The 16,078-nt window shown below is 38.9% G+C and overlaps 1 protein-coding gene across 6 annotated transcripts in view; it reads left to right on the top strand.

The window, feature by feature from the left end:
- LOC122840745 (protein unc-13 homolog C-like) overlaps positions 1 to 16,078 on the top strand; it is a 150,135-nt gene that overhangs the window by 66,062 nt on the left and 67,995 nt on the right. For all 6 annotated transcript variants that reach the window (XM_044133367.1, XM_044133385.1, XM_044133358.1 and 3 more), the window contains 2 exons: positions 5,481 to 5,570; positions 9,319 to 9,447. In XM_044133367.1, the coding sequence (XP_043989302.1) occupies positions 5,481 to 5,570; positions 9,319 to 9,447 (219 nt within the window). The remainder of the gene's footprint in view (positions 1 to 5,480; positions 5,571 to 9,318; positions 9,448 to 16,078) is intronic.

Below are 16,078 nucleotides of genomic sequence, written 5' to 3'. Positions count from 1 at the left end.
GTTTCTCAATTCCGGTCCTCACGCCCCCCTGCCCTGCATGCTTTAGGTGTTTCCCTTCTGCCACACACCTGGATTGAATCTTTGGGTGAATAACAGGCTCCTGCTGTACTTGGTGGCTGCAGAAGATGTCATGCAATCATTTGAATCAGCTGCTCTGGAGTAGAGGCACATCCAAAACATGCAGAGCAGGAGGACATGAGGACTGGAATTGAGAAGCACTGGGTTAAACAACGAAGGGATGTTCTATTAAGTATTGATTCAGATTATAATTGTATACCACACTTAAAAAAGAAACAAAAAACAGTCTAACTTTTATTAAGTTTTTGGCACAAAATCTCCTTTAAACATTTGAAGGATTCAATTTTAACTGAAAAAAATAAAACATTCAAGTTTTAAAAATATCTTAGCAAACCACTGTACAAACAGTCCTGATCTGATCATCATGAATTAAGATCAAATTCAGGGAATCATGAGATGACAGATGTTTCCGTGCCGATATTTAGCATGCTGTTTAAATTACAATGGCCTAACTAGGAGTTGTTTCCACACACTAGCTTCAAAGCTCTATAGTAAATTGCAGAGGCCTGCATAAACACTGGAGGAGGAATTGTGAACTGCTTTTTTTTTTTTTTTTTTGATGATAAGCAGTTGCTGCTGCTGCTGCAGAGTTTGGGCTCTGGTCCAAAATAAGATCCGGCGCCGACAACACCAGAGACAAACACCTCAAAGCTCATCAGCATCATTTGCTCCCCGTCATCTTTCTAAGGCGTTGATGATGTTTGTCTTGACTTTTGGCTCACAGATGGATTCCCTGCTTTAGTTTACTCATCTGCTGGTGCTGGTGTTTTTTCTCCATCTCTCCTGTGTTTTTTGTTTGTTTTGCTTCCTGTTTCTTCTACTGAGCTTGCTTCTTGCTGTCACCATCTCTTTTCAAACAACAGCTCAGATAGTTATAGCTCTCTTCCTGACATTATTGTTAACACCTGGAAAAAGGAACTCCCTAATGTTTCAGACTGCATGTAATTTATTGCCCTCCAGCGTTTTCACATCATGTCAGGTTGCAGTCAGCTCGATGACGTTTAGCAGAAATTGTGTGCGCTGTAAACCAGTGCTGTAATAGTTTTTCACTATAGTTTAGTTTTATTTCATTGTGACTTTTTCTTCAACTAATTCAGTTTTTAGAGTGGATTTGCTAGTTCTTACTAGTTATTATTATTTAATTATTGCTTCGTTTAAGTTTAGTTATTGTCATAGTTTTAGTTTTTTCCATACTTCCGGCCATTTTTGGTGCAGAATTCAGTACTTTATCACAATACTTAATACTGAAAGTATTGTGATTATGCATATATCGTTTGGGTAATGAATACTCAGGAGAAGACACCAAAAATCTAAATGTGTCAAATCATTGATGGGACAACAAATCCCAACTATAAAACTCTACTTGTGGCCATTTTGCGGATTAGCATAATCAATTTCACGTCACGGAACTGGAGAATATCCTATCTATAATTTCAGTATGTTTTAGTTAGTTTTATGTTTTATGCGTAATATAGTTGCAGTTAGTTTTAGATATTTTCCCACTAATTATCATTTTTATTCATTTCAGCTAATGGAAATGTTTTTCTCAATTTCAGTTTTTGTTATTTCGTTAGTGTTAGCTAACCTTGCCTAAACAACCGTCCTCCACTGTGGAGACAAAACTGCTGAGCCAAACAGGTTTGCAACAATAGACAGACTTCAGTTCGAAAACAGCGAAGAACCTCGACGTCATAACTCCTCCCCCTGCGAATGCGTCTTGAGAAATCAAACTCTGTGGGAGAAATCCCAGACAGAGCACTCAGGGGAAATGAGAATCTAGCAGATTGCAAAGGAAGGCAAATAGATCCAGATCTGCTTTAGAATCTGTGACACTGTATCTGCTATTTACAGATTCTCTTCTGACTGACCTTGAGGGACATTTTGCAAAACAGATTGGACACAGCAGCCAGAGACGTACTCTCTGCCTTTGTAGCTAAGGGTTAAAAACTTTCACGCCACACTTTTCAGGTTTTTACCTGCACAAATTTTCCTTCTATTTCACAATTTCTCTAGACATCAAACTGCAAGTTCTTGGATGTTTTCTCTAACTGTTTTCTCTAACTGGAGGCATTGGTCTTCTATTAAACCACACTTTATATTTTACAGATTTACAGATTTTGTGAACATTATGCTGTATAAAACCAACAAAAAGGCTTCCCCTGGTTGACATTCATGACTCTCACGCAGCTGAATCAACTGTCACTCAATACTTGACTTAAGTTGGACTTCACTAGCTACAGTTAGCAGTAAAATGTTCTTGTTTTCCTGAATCTATTACACACTTAAAAGCTAAACCCTGAAGCCTTTTTTTGTCCCAACGGAAGTATAAAATAAGACTTTATTTCTAGTGTGCAGATTTAAATTCATCACTACATGATGGGTCAGATGGAAGGCAGAGCGAAAAATGTGAAAACCACGTATTTTGGAGTGCAGCTTCAGCTTTTTTTGATGTCATTTTTCATTTCATATAAATGCTAATGTCACCATCAATATATTCTCTGTAAAATCAGGAGAACTTTTTCTTACTTTACATGAGAATGCTGCAGACTTAACCTATTACGCCTCTTTGAAATACACACAACAGACTTAAGTCAGTGTATTAAAGCTGCAGTGAGTGTGATACAATGAGTGTCTCCGACATGTCTAATATTCAGATTGTTCATTTGTATGCAGAAAGGGAAACATTGCAGTGCTCTCCAGCTATACTGTGCCGATTTCTAGGTTAACTACAATTTCTCTTGAATACTATCTGACCTAAAAGTAATTTTTTAAATAAAAAAAAACACCAACCAGTAATTCAACATGTTCTAAAATGCAAAACCATATTTTCGATGTAATCAGTCAACCACGTTCCTTAGATCTTGCTACAGTGTTAAAATAAAATATTTATATATTTAAAAAAAACAACAAAACAAATCTTATTAGGTCTTTAACGCCCTTTTGGAATCAGTTGCAGAAACAGCTGAATTGTCTCAGGCTGTTCTGTCTAAATTAAGGGAATTTAAAAAGACTTGGAGGCCGTCACATCTGGCTGGAAACGATATGATTGACTATTGTCCCTTTTTTTTCCTTTTAGTTAGTGGCTGGTAAATGTACTATTGTTTTTCTACACCTTGGAGAAAATGAAAAGTAATAGACGATGTCGCAAAAGCTGTGCAAAGCGTTTGTATATTTTATAGTGCTTTTGATTTCACGCTCAGATTTTGACAGTTCTCGATGCTGCAGTCAAAGACATAAATAGTCCTTGTTAGATATTCAGTAGTGAAAAACATAAGAAAATCCCTCTTTGAACAGATATAGCACATATGGTCTCTGTGGCAGCAAACAACAACTGAGCAAGCGGGAAAAAAAATAACATCTTGCCATCTTCTAAAAAGACATCAGCTATTGATTCTTGCAATAAATAGATTTTTAGTTTTAATCTTCACAATATTAGGCTTTCCTCTAGTTAGGCCATTAAAATCAGCAGGGGAAAGACATCAGCAGTATGACAACTCCTCCAGCAGCCTAGCGGCTAACGTGACGTAGCTTGACGTTTAGCTTGATGCTAACATTTTCACAATGGTTTGGTTAGTCTGTGTAACTCGTTACCAGCTTGTCAGATTTTTTTAATCAAGTGGTATTTTTTAAGGGGTCAGTGTATCCTCAAGACAATAAAATTCATAATGACATTTTTTTTTTTTTTTGCCTGAAGCAGACGAGTTTGCTACTTTATAACCTCAACACAACAAATCAAGTGAAACACAAATATATACAGCTCTGGAAAAAAATTAAGAGACCACTTAAAATGATCAGTTCTCTGATTTTACTTTTTTATATAGGTGTGTGTTTGAATAAAATGAACATTGTTCTTTTATTTTATGAACTACTGACAACACGTCTCCGAAATTCCAAGCAGAAATTTAGTATTTATTTGCGGAAAATGGGAGACGGTCAAAATGTCGAAAGACATGCAGCGCTTTCAGACCTCAAATAATGCAAAGGAAACAAGTTCATATTCATTCAGAAACAACAAAACTAATACTTTAACTCAGGAAGAGTTCAGAAATGAATATTTGGAGGAATAACAATGAGGTTTTTAATGGGGTTCAGTCCAGTGTTCTCTTCATTTTTTCCAAAGCTGTTGGAAAATATATACTTCCCTATGAATAAAAATAAATCAATGTTGGGTATGTGTTGCTGTTAATAGGGAGAGTCATAACATGATAGCATTTACGCTTCTGGAAAACGGGAGCAGTACTGCTGGCTATACCCTCATTATGTAATAATGCAGTTTGCATATTTCTAACTCGCTGATAACCGTGACAAATTTCCTCACAGTAATCATGTTGTGCAATTTTCATCTTGCTGCGTCTTCACCAGGGACTCACAGAAGCCTCTTGCAGCGTCTTGCAGACAAACCGTGATGAAACACTTCAAGAATAGAGTAGTTCCTGTAAAAGCAGTGATGCGCAACAGCATCAGTAAGGCAGAAACAAAAAACAACAGCAGCAGAAGCCTCCATTGATTTTTTCCTTTTCTTTTCGACATCAACAGCCAAATAAAGCGTATTTGCTCATAAGGATGCGTGTCGTGCTCGTTTTGCCTGGCGGCTGTTTACTACTCTTTCACCTCTAAATTCGACTCTTCCTATTAATCATGAGCACGGAGGACAGAAACTGTAATTTCTCAGTAGGCCACTGACTGTTTGTGAGACATTTAAAGAGCCTCTGCACTGTTTTCTCTCGGCTGGCTTTTTTTTTTTTAGACCTTTCTGCAGTTGTTGCTGTCAATCATCTGTATCCGTTTTTTATTTTATTTTTATTTTTATTTTTTTATCTTTTTGCCTTCCTCGCCTCTTTCGTCAGCTCTCGTCCTGAAGACGTCGATGCAGGTCCGCTTCAGCCGCTCGCCGTTAATCTCAGGACTCCCCGGCGCTCCCGTCGTCGAGCTCGGAGGCCGCCGTTGAGATGGGGCGCTCTGTTTTCCGAGCCCCCGATGTGAATTTATCGACGGCGTCGCGGAAGAGACGCGACGAGAACATTTTTATTAGAGCCCGGCGAGAGCTGGAGAAGTAGGATAATGCATGGAGCAGTAATGTGTTTCCTCCGAGCTGTCAGGGCTTTATATGCCCCCCCGTCACGCTCCTCTGCGCCGCCTGATGACTTCATGGCCCTAAAATAAGGATTTTCATCAGCAGAGGCCTCCCCTGTCCACTAAACGATTAGACAGACTGTCATGTCGCCATGATTGCTTGGCATTCCTCGGTAATACATTTTCCTGTTTTTTTGGGCCCTCTAAGTGATATGACGCGTCAGGTGGAGTTGTGTGACGGTGCAAGGGTGCTTCCAGAAAGATGTCCTTCCCCCCTCATGTTGTGTTTTTTTTTTTTTTTTTTTTTGCTTCTCTTTGGTCTACTGCAGGACAACTTCCCGGCAGGAAACCCGGAGCGTCTCCAGGATCTGAAGTCCACCGTTGACCTGCTTACAAGCATCACTTTCTTCAGAATGAAGGTAACGTCCAGATTTGAGAATCTAAAAAGCCAGACATTAAGAGGGGCAGCATTGTGTATTTTCCAGGTATCATCATTTAGCATCATTTTAAAGCACAATCAAGTAACTGTGTTGCCTTCAGTTGTTATAGAAATTTGACTTCATGATTTAACACCTTGAAATTGGGCCTTGGTCGCTGTAAAAACTTTTTTCTGAAACTCCGCCTTCAGGAAGTCAGCACATCTCTCCTCCATTAACCCTTCAACAATTTTTTTTTTTTACCAGCGTTACACTAAGAAGTAGCTCATATAATGAGCTCAGCAGATGCATGGTTCCACCAGGTGTTTGCTAATTGCTTCTGGCTAGTCTGAAGGAGCTGGACCGGGGAAGAGCTGCTTTTGGAAGCTTGGGAACTGGAGCTACTTGGAAGAGCTTCGTCTCAAAGACAGAGCTAGGTCCAGCGATGCTTATTGCTCAGCTGAATGGTTGCCACGGGAGATTAAAAGAGTTCTCAAACATGCTTGAAACAATCAAGGCAACACTCCAGGAATTATTTTGATGACGGAATGGCAAAAAGCTCAAAGTTGATTTTTACAGAATACTGCCCCTTTAACACAGCTTGTAGGTAAAATCTGACAGGAATGCATGTGCTGTATGTTATATTTGACTCTCACAGACCCATTGCCATTTTGATTTCTTAAATTTTCTGACACACTGATTGTGTCGCTCCTCTGGAGGCGACTGGTGGTGCAGGGGCTAAGCAGCGTAAAAAAGCATAGTGTGTGTTGACATGTGTTTGGTTACTTGGTTACGTACTTTTTTAAAAAGTTTTTATTTTTTTATCTTGTTTGTACTGCTGCTGCTGCCTTTTGAAATGCCTCTTGGGAATGAATAAATCTGTATTCAACTGAACCGAATACTTTCTGTTTCAGAGAGAAACCAACTATGATTCCGGCTAATTCTGAATGAATCCATTTACAATCTGAATACTTTATCATCTTATTAATTTATTGTTGCAAAAAGCTAATACATTTAGCATCTGCTGCAGGGGTGCTGTCTTTCTCTGAGGTGTTGACCTGTTTTCAACTAACAACCCTCATAGTGTGGTTAAAATTATCGCTGCCATGGTTCCAATGGCCCTTTGAAATGCCAGTGGAGGTTATTTTGACCCAGTGTCAGAACAGCCTTTGAAATGAAGTGACATTTAAAAAAGGGCTACTCTTGCTAAATATCTCTCTTTGTTTTATGTATTTTTAGCAGAATAAGACTCGACCAAAAAGAAAACAAAACAAAACAAAAAAGGTAGCTACTTCTGGCTCACTGTGTCCTATAGGCAGAAGTACTAATGAGTTCCCATCATCCATGATTGTTATGTCTGGATCTTCCAGATTGTGTTTTAATTCATTTTAATGAGCTCAAGATCAGTTAATTCTGAAAAAATGGAAGCGTTATCCATTGTATTCGATGATATCGGATTATTCTAAATGTGAAAACCTCCACCCACATATAAAATTAAATAATTTAAGACCCATTTCCCTTATTTTGCTCGTTGATATGGAGATGCACGTGCTTTGAAACGGCTTCACAGCCCTACCAATGCTCTGCGCGTCGCGGCAACCATTTGGCCGCTCTAGAGTCAAAAAGTCCCCGCCCATTTCCTCGATCCCCTGCTCCTCCGCTGGCAAACTACAGGATGCTGACTTGTTTCCAGGCTACAAGAAAAGCTTGGCTCCCTCCAGCTCCCTTCCTGTGGGTGGGTGGGTTCGGCGCACTGAGGCAGAGCTGAGATGGCAGCTGTGAGCGGAGGAATGAAAACTGTCACTTTAGGTCATCAAAGCCTTCACTCCGTGCCGTACCAATGCTGAGCCCCACAGTGTGTACATCGCGCACCGCTGCTCACACACAGCCACGGCCTCTGCCTATACTGTGACCCGCACATGCACCTAAACGCTGGAGCCTCCACCACCAGCTAGGGTTCATTTATAAATTAGTGGATTGAAAAACTCCCGATTTGTTTAAACGTTTAAACAAGAATTATTGGTACCGCTTTACAATAAGGCTCCCCTTATAGATTTTCAATAACTAGTTCATATATTTGTTATTAATTCACCTCTAGACACGTTATAAATCATAAATAAGTGTTTATTATGCATTATCTAAAGGTGAGAAGGAGAAGAAAGATCTACTGGTTTTTGGCAAATAATGAACCAAGTCTGTTCACTTCTATATTTGATCTAGAGTTGTTATGCTAACCATTTTAGATTACCTTGTAAGCACAATAAGCAAATGTAAACATATCTTTTTTAGGAGAAAGTCTCTTTATCACTCTTAATTAATAAATCGTTATAGGGTTGTCGTAAGCAATTACTTCAGTAACTGAGTATTCTATCGACTATTCTGACGACTAATTGATTAATCAAAATAAAGACTTGATTAAAAAAAAATATTGGTAAATTCTTTCACCCGTTGTTTTAACAATGCTTATTGTTCCCCAGTAAAACAATACAAACCTGGACATTATTACAAATCAATGAAATTCCCCTTGAACGTGAAAATTGAGCTTTATGCTGCTAACACTTAGATTCCGTCAACAACTCAGAGGAGGGAGCGAGAGCGCAGCGCAACAAACGGTAAATAACGACCCTGCCGGAACACGGTGCGCTAAATTATAAAACACATCTTAACGAAGCTTTGAGGCTGGTGAATTTCCTCGAGGAATTTTAATAATTGAGGTTCTCGAATCATTCGAGGTATTGCTACAGCCCTAAAGCATTATTAGTGACTTCTAAACTGTTTATTAATGAATGGATAATATATGAATGGTAATATATGAATGGTAAGCTATTTATTAGCGATCATTAAGGAGGGCCTCTTTGAAAAGTGGTAATGAATTATTGTACTGTTGATACCTTGTTATGTATGCATGGTATTTTATAAAGTTTGAACAGTGGCAAAAAAAAAGAAAAAAAAAAGTGCTTTACAACTTCTTTGTGGTCGTGCGCAGCTTTGACAGGGAAACAAATTAGAATTGAGTCAACCTAAACCATAGTTGATGTTTTTATCAACTTTTATCTCCTCAACCCAGTGAGGAGATAAAATCCTTTTCATCCAGAAAAGGATGATTAACTTTTCTGGATGGCTCTCAAATCGAACCACCACAGGTGATTACTCTTCCTACAATGACTCTCTCTTATCACCTTCTGATTGTCTCTGACGTAAATTAAAATAATTCTGGTCACTGAGCCGCCGTCGGAGTGATTTCAGCACGGTGCTCTGTGAGCCGCCGTGTCACTGCCCCGAAGCTGTTGCTAGGCAACTGAGTTGCTCTGGGAGCAGGTGACACAGAGATTGGCCCAAAAGTATCCACAGCAAAAGTTGTTCCGGTTTAGTCTACCGAATGCATTTCAATTAGTGTCTTTAAATTTAAGATTTACAATCTTAATAACAATTCAAATGTTTCACAGGTTAAAGAAAAACACGTGGAACCACATAAAAAACTGTGGAGCCTGTCCGGTGTGCTTCAAACATATTTGTTTTTATTGAGGGGTAACCAAGGAAAGCATTTGTTCCCTCTGTTAGCACTGGTTTGCACTGTGCAGCATATCTTTGACAGATGAAAACAACTACAGAAAGGTTTCCCACGATACAAACACAGCGGAAAGTTAATGCTTGCTGTTCTCTCCTACGGTCTTTCCAAGTGTGTTTTTTTAAAATGATTTCAATGTTGTATAAATTCCTCAGCGACCATTTTGTATTGATTCTTCTGCAGGTGCAAGAGCTCCAGAGTCCACCCAGGGCCAGTATGGTCGTAAAGGACTGCGTGAAAGCTTGCTTAGACTCTACGTACAAATACATTTTTGACAACTGTCATGAGCTCTACAACCAGCTTCTCGACCAGGTAATCCCGGTTTGTTTTTGTATTTCTGCCTTGACGTACAGTGACAAGGGTCGTCAGAGGACAAGCGGCAGCACGGGAACCAAATCGCAGTCTAAAGAAAAAGATCAAGTTGTGGATCTTACGTTTAGGGAGGAGCGGAAACACTTCCTGTTTAAAGTTTGGTGAAAAATGTTTGTCTTCGGTTAAGGTGATCTCATTGAGCTAAGTGGACAAGAAGCTGCAAAAGATATGATGGCATATGTTGAAGAATCAACAAAGTAATCATGTTTCCTTATAAATGTAATATATTGCTTATAAAATATATTCTTAATGATCTAAATGTTTTTATGCTTCCCTTGATAGTTTGCTTCAATACTGGCAGCATTTTGCTTCCATAAAACTCGGTAGTCTTATTTTACTTAGCTTAAACCTGACATTCACAACAAGTCCAGGTTGTGCTTTTTATACGATTTTGCAGCTCTATTTTTTCCAACGTGGAATCAGCACTTTGCCCGTTCTCCTTTGATTTATCCTATTTAGCTGCAGTTGGCACTTTTTTTTTTTTTTTTTTACAGCAGAGACTTTTGGTAAGTGGGTGAGAAGACAGCTTCACTGACAGCTTGCCGGTGTTCAGACTGTAAAAAACAAAAAGTTCTCTGCTTGTCTTTTGGCAGAAGGGGGAAATGTCCCATGTTTTAATACTATTTCTTAAAAACAACAAAAAATGAAGAGAAATTTTTCTTTAATAACACACTGTCGCGTTCTTGTCGAAATCCTTTTATCAACGCAAACCTTTGCACCGTCATAAAAGCTACATCTTCCTTTTCAATTTTAGTGCCTTTGTATTGATAGGTGGCAATGTTGGGAAAGATATAAATCCATCCTCTCACGGCTGGAAATCAATAGTCTATATGTCGCACCTGGCATTTACAAGCTGTAAAATGTTCAGTGTTTATTGGAACTTTGACTTGAAGAGTCTGGAGCAAAGATGAAAGCAGGTTGGGGAGGAAGCATTTCTCAGAGAAATGTATTTACCTGATTTCATCCTTTTAGGGACCATGTTGATTTCTCAGGAGCACAAAAACGTTTGTAGGAGTAATCTTGGAATACACAACATGTTCAACCGTGGCCCATATCTCCCAGTTATATCTGTTTCCATCTGTGAAATTGAGGAATGTGCAAAACAGTGTGAGAGAAAGGCAGTTAGCAAACAGAAGCTATGAAAACAAGTGGAGGTTGCTGAAAGGGGCATGAAGCCACATTTGGAATGCTGAACTCTGGCACCCTAAAAGAAAATTGGTGATAAGTGAGGATTTATGTGTGGAGGAGGAAATAAAAAAAAAAAACTGGTATCACAGAAAAGTAGCTTGGAGACCTAACAGACCAGCACCCTTCCTAGGGATTTAAAAGTGTTTTGTGGTAAACCCCTTGTACTTGTCCCTCACAAAAGTAACAAATGACCTTAGCTTGCTACGCAGTCAGTGAAAAATGGCTAAATATTATTTCCTTATTTTGCTCCTTTGGACAAAGCACTGACAAAAAAAAAGAGAGCTGTGGCTGAAATTATTTTTTACGGAAAATAATGATTATTTGATACAATGTGTGTACACACAACCAGATGTTTTATACTGACAGAGGACACATGAGAAGGGAAATATGTCAGCTACCCAAATAACTATTGTAGTCACCTTGGTGGTGGGGCTGTCCACTCCCTGCCTGAGCTGTCTGCCCTAGCAGTAGGAGAAAGCCTAGTTATGAAAGATAAAAAGATAAAATGCAATGAAGAAAACAGATTTTGATGAGTTAGGAGAAATTCATTCTTCTCAACCCCGTTTATTTAGCTATGTTTCCTGGATTCGTATTATTTTCCGCTGGACATATTCCGATTAGAAATGTTGGTTTTATCAAAAGAAACAAAAAAAAAAAAGCGTTTTATCAAGTCATTGATTTGATAAAAAATTTTGCAACCCCTCTTTTGCAAAAGTCATCCGTGTTTGAGAAATGTGTATTTTATAATTACTGGTATGTTTTGAAAAACAACAGTCGAGCAGATTCAGTTATATTTTATACCAAATTAATTTTGCAGGGCTTTTTATGCTAGGCTTCTAAAATGTTAGACACCACTGAAAAAAAGGCTTTTTAAAACATCTGAATGATCCGAAGGAGAGCAGTTTTCAGTTCATGTTGTTCAGCCACAAAATGCTTTTCATCGTCTTGGTTTTCTGCTCTTTTGGTTTCACTTCAGAAAGTAATCAGTCAAAACACAGTGCCACCCAACTATTTTTACGGCTTAATTCTTAAAAAGTATAGCCTTCGCAATGACAGTGATAACATCGTCTTAGGTTGCAAGAGGCTGGAGTCTCCTCAAAAACTGAATAATACGCTTCCTTTGTTTAGAAAAGCCGAAGGGGTTGTAAGCAATTACCAAACTTATGCGATAGACACTTGTACTAATTACATTCTCATCTGCTGCCGTTTCACAGTAGAGAGACTCTCTATCAACGTTTTACTGCGTGGATGAGAAAATAACACATCAGCCTCAACCTACAGCAAGCCCTGACGATAAGTCATTATCTTCACATATACTAGGTAGCCCCTGACACGCCAGAGAAAACCCATTCCAGACCCCAAATGACTTAGTGTGGCGACGTGAGAGCAGCTGCAGGGTCCAGGCAAGCGGGGAAATAGCATATAAAAAGTATGAAGAAGATATGTGCCGTTTGTGGACTACAGGAAAGGGGGATCTTGTTTAAATCATACAGAAAAGAGAGGACTTGACAAAAGTGACAATAAGAATGGGAATGGAATCGGACAGAAGGAGCACATGCTTGTTTTTGTCGGGTTCACCTACGTCAAAAGAGTCAAAATGACAGAGTGCACAACAGAGAGAACTGGAAGAAAGGCAGCATATGCATTTCATAAGCTTCCAGAGGCAGTTGGTTGATGGATATGGAGAAGGGATCCACATTTCTTCCTTCATTCTTAAGAAATGAGTAAAAGAGAAAGATGAAGACTTCTCTTGTTAGAAAGTCTCTTTTTCTTTATTAATCCTCCTGCAGTTTTAAGAGATGGGGTCATTTAGAAGTTTCTTACTCTGTACGCAGTCTGGCAGGGTCGCGCTGACCCCGTGTGTGCTTTTACAAGGTTTTTTGGGGGGTTTTATTTTGTGAGTGTGTGGTTTCGGAAGTTGCCCGTCTGACGGGACATTCACCCCACTTCCCAGCTGTCCGATTGTGACATTTACCGCGCTCCTGGTGAGCGTTGGGCGAAGACTGCGGCAGGGTTAAACAAAAAAAAAAAAAAACTACGTAAAATTCTACAAAGAAGTGTTAAGGAAACTGTAATGCGGTAGAAGAAACAAAGCTCCGTAACGCTGACAAATTAATAAAACTGGAAATATACCATGAAGGAAATTGGTTTACTGATTCAATATTGAGGGATAGTTGGACGTCGTTGCAAGATAATTTCCAAGCCAGACAGTGAGGAAGTCCACCAACACAGAAGTGAAACTCTGGGTTTCCTTCAAACCTGGAGTTTGAAGGAATTTCTACAATTTTCTGCAGCGAGTAACGTAATCGCCAAATCAATAGCTGTGGAACCACAAACAAAACAAGATCAAGTGCAACATAACTCACTCTGATGTGAATTTGTGCTTGAAACCACTTTCGGGCCATGCCCAATGGTCTTTATTTTTTCATATTTGTAGGCTTTGTTCTTAAATGTACATGGCAAGATAAAAAAAAACAAAAAACTGTGCACAGCATAATATTTAACACAACTAAATATCCAAGCAATACACATTTAATACATCAATAAGACAACTTGTAGGAGTTTCAGTTCTACACATTGCCGATGCTCCTGGGAATTTGATTATACTCCGTGAGACCACCCTTTAATCAGAAATTCAATATTTCGTGACACGTTGGTAGAATTGATCAGTAGCTCGATGTATGCTAATGCCGAATCCTCCCACTCCACGAGGCTGAACAAGCAAAACAATCATTTTAAACCACTATGTACGCAACAGAGGAGTTATACAAGGACTGTTTTGACGTGCCGACCACTAAAGTATGGAAACTTAGCTTAGACTCGGTGCTGCATTTTGTGCTGCTTCCCACCATAAGTGCAATTGGAGGTGGTGTGTTCTTGGCTGTGTAAAGACAGCAGTCCACTCAATCACCCCTGACAATGTATGTGGGCTTGCCGCAAGTGAATACCAATGAGGAAAGGGATTCTACTGCACATTTTAGTGGGATGTACACTCTGTTCCATTTAATGGTGATGACACGACCTTCAGTGTCCTTTATGTATGCATATCATTAGACTAAGATGCTCTCACACTAGCAAAGACATTCACCTCATGCAGAGACATTATTTTACTTTCCTTCCCCTAATCACATGGGAAGGAAACCAAAATTACAGGTTACAGCTCTCTAAACTAACCACCTGTTAGTTATCACTAGCTTTTTATTTTGTACTTTTATTTAAAAGGGACAGTACACATTACTTAGCACTTCAGTTCACTGTGTAAATATGTCACGTTTAGTTATAAGTGCTCATTTCTATATGCTATCTCTGGCAGTTCAAAGGTATAAAATACATAAAAAAAATAAATAGAAATAAATAAAAAAAAATCAGAACTTAATAAAAAAAAGACTCTATGCGCCTGATCTTGAAAAATTACAAATAAGGACAGCTAAATAGGCAAAAACTTGCACATGCAGTAAGTTAGTGGGTTGGGCGTGATCTACAAAGATTGAATTTGGAAATTGATTGACACAAATCTGATTCTGGTTAATTGCATTTTGGGTGGTAAGTCATTACATTTGTATTCCCTCCTTCTACAGTTTCGTAATTTCTGAAGATCACCATATATATGCATATTCATGAAGGCAAACACGCTTTATGGATTGCGGCTGGTGTGCTGGTTGATTTTGCGGACGCAATCTTGTTTTGCGTGTTGTTTGTAGATCAAGTTTGCACCTGTTTTTGTACGTGCAAACCTTTGAAAGATCAGAGCCAAAGTGAACATATCGTTCTTACATGGTTGCTACTACCGTTTTTTTGTGGACAGTATGTCCTCCCTAAACAACATGCAATTATCAAACCTTATAAATTGCTAACGGTCTTTTTTTCATCCATGCTCACAATTGCTTCTACGATTTTCACCACTAAATTATTTGCTAAATTGTGCTGGGGTCAAAATTTCAACACAAGCTATCATGGGTCCACTTGATGTTGTGACAAGATTATATCATTTTCATCTTAATTCAGGAAACATAAATAATTGGAAAATACAATTGTTAGTAAATTTGATCCTTTTTGATGCAGGTCATCAAAGAAGAAGAAATACCTCAACTGGTCCAGCTAAGGGGTTTAGCTAGGAATGAGTTGACTTCTGCAGAATCAGCTGTGAACTCTCTCTTTGTTTCTTGTTGGTGTGAGATTGAATTCCTAAATGCAAAGTCAGCAAGCTAACGCATCAGCATGACATGTGTGGAATCTCCGTATATTTAAAGCATCAATCCAGAGACTAGTTGATTATCTTGGGAATCGATTGCAGTCCAAAAGATTTGCGTTGAGGATAAGTGAATTCATTTCACCAGACACACACGGACATGGTGTCAAATAATACAACATGGGTTATTCAAGAGCTAATTTGAATGTAATTTGATTTAATAGAATATTGTCCCCAGAAATACAATATGCATCACCCTGTCATGTATAGAAACAAGAAAACACACCCAGGATTTGAAGGGTTTACTCTTAAAGTCTAGATGGTCTTTACATTTTATGTGCTCCAACTAGTTTGTGCAAGTGCATAAAGCGTACTGATGTGCTGAAGGGTTCTGTACAGAGTGCAGAATTAACTTTGCAAACCAGTACCTGTGTTTTCTGCACAGAGTAGACTTTTCCCTCTCTGATATGCAACCTGCTTATGGCAGATTGAGCGACTGGGATGGCTACTTTCTAATTGGCGAGCAGTGCAGTCATACACAGTGTGGGGGTAACAGATGGTAGTGCCAGTGAGCGGCTTTGGATTTGACACCTTTCACTGTAATGTTGGAAGAGAGATTTCCGCAACAGGCTGTGACAAACATCCACACATACAACGTACAAATACAGTATCAGTGAAAATACCTTTAACTTTCAATAAAAAGTTACAATCTGGAAGATATTAGAGCTTACTGATTTGACAACATACCAGGTCTGTGTAATGCCGGCAAAAGGTGTGTTGGGGTCAAGACTGCATCAGAATGTAGTATGTTACCTTTAATGTGATGTCGCTGTCTCATTTACTTATTTATTTATTTATTTATTATCTACAATAACTTTCTCTGTACAGTGTGCATTCCAATGTTCTACCATGTGGTCAAATGATCGTGAGCCGAATTATTCAGAAAGCAGGTCAGGCTGTCAGTTTCACTTTTAGTTGGACGCGTTCTGCAGGACAAACTGAGTGAAACGGCATCACTGTATAAAGACAGAATAATGGTATTGCTGCGTGGTTGCTGTCGTAGTCAAGTCTGTCACATTAATTCTGTAGCAGTGTTTCAGATTTGCATCATGCATGGGATGTGAAACTTGTTGCAGTCATGTGTAGGAATTTTGTCTAAAAATTGCAGCACTCTGACTCATCTAGTGATCAAAT

Source organism: Gambusia affinis, linkage group LG02, assembly GCF_019740435.1.
Source record: "Gambusia affinis linkage group LG02, SWU_Gaff_1.0, whole genome shotgun sequence".
In the NCBI taxonomy this organism is placed as follows: domain Eukaryota; kingdom Metazoa; phylum Chordata; class Actinopteri; order Cyprinodontiformes; family Poeciliidae; genus Gambusia; species Gambusia affinis.
Note: the sequence above shows the minus strand (reverse complement) of the source record. Positions and strands in the feature narration are given on the sequence as shown.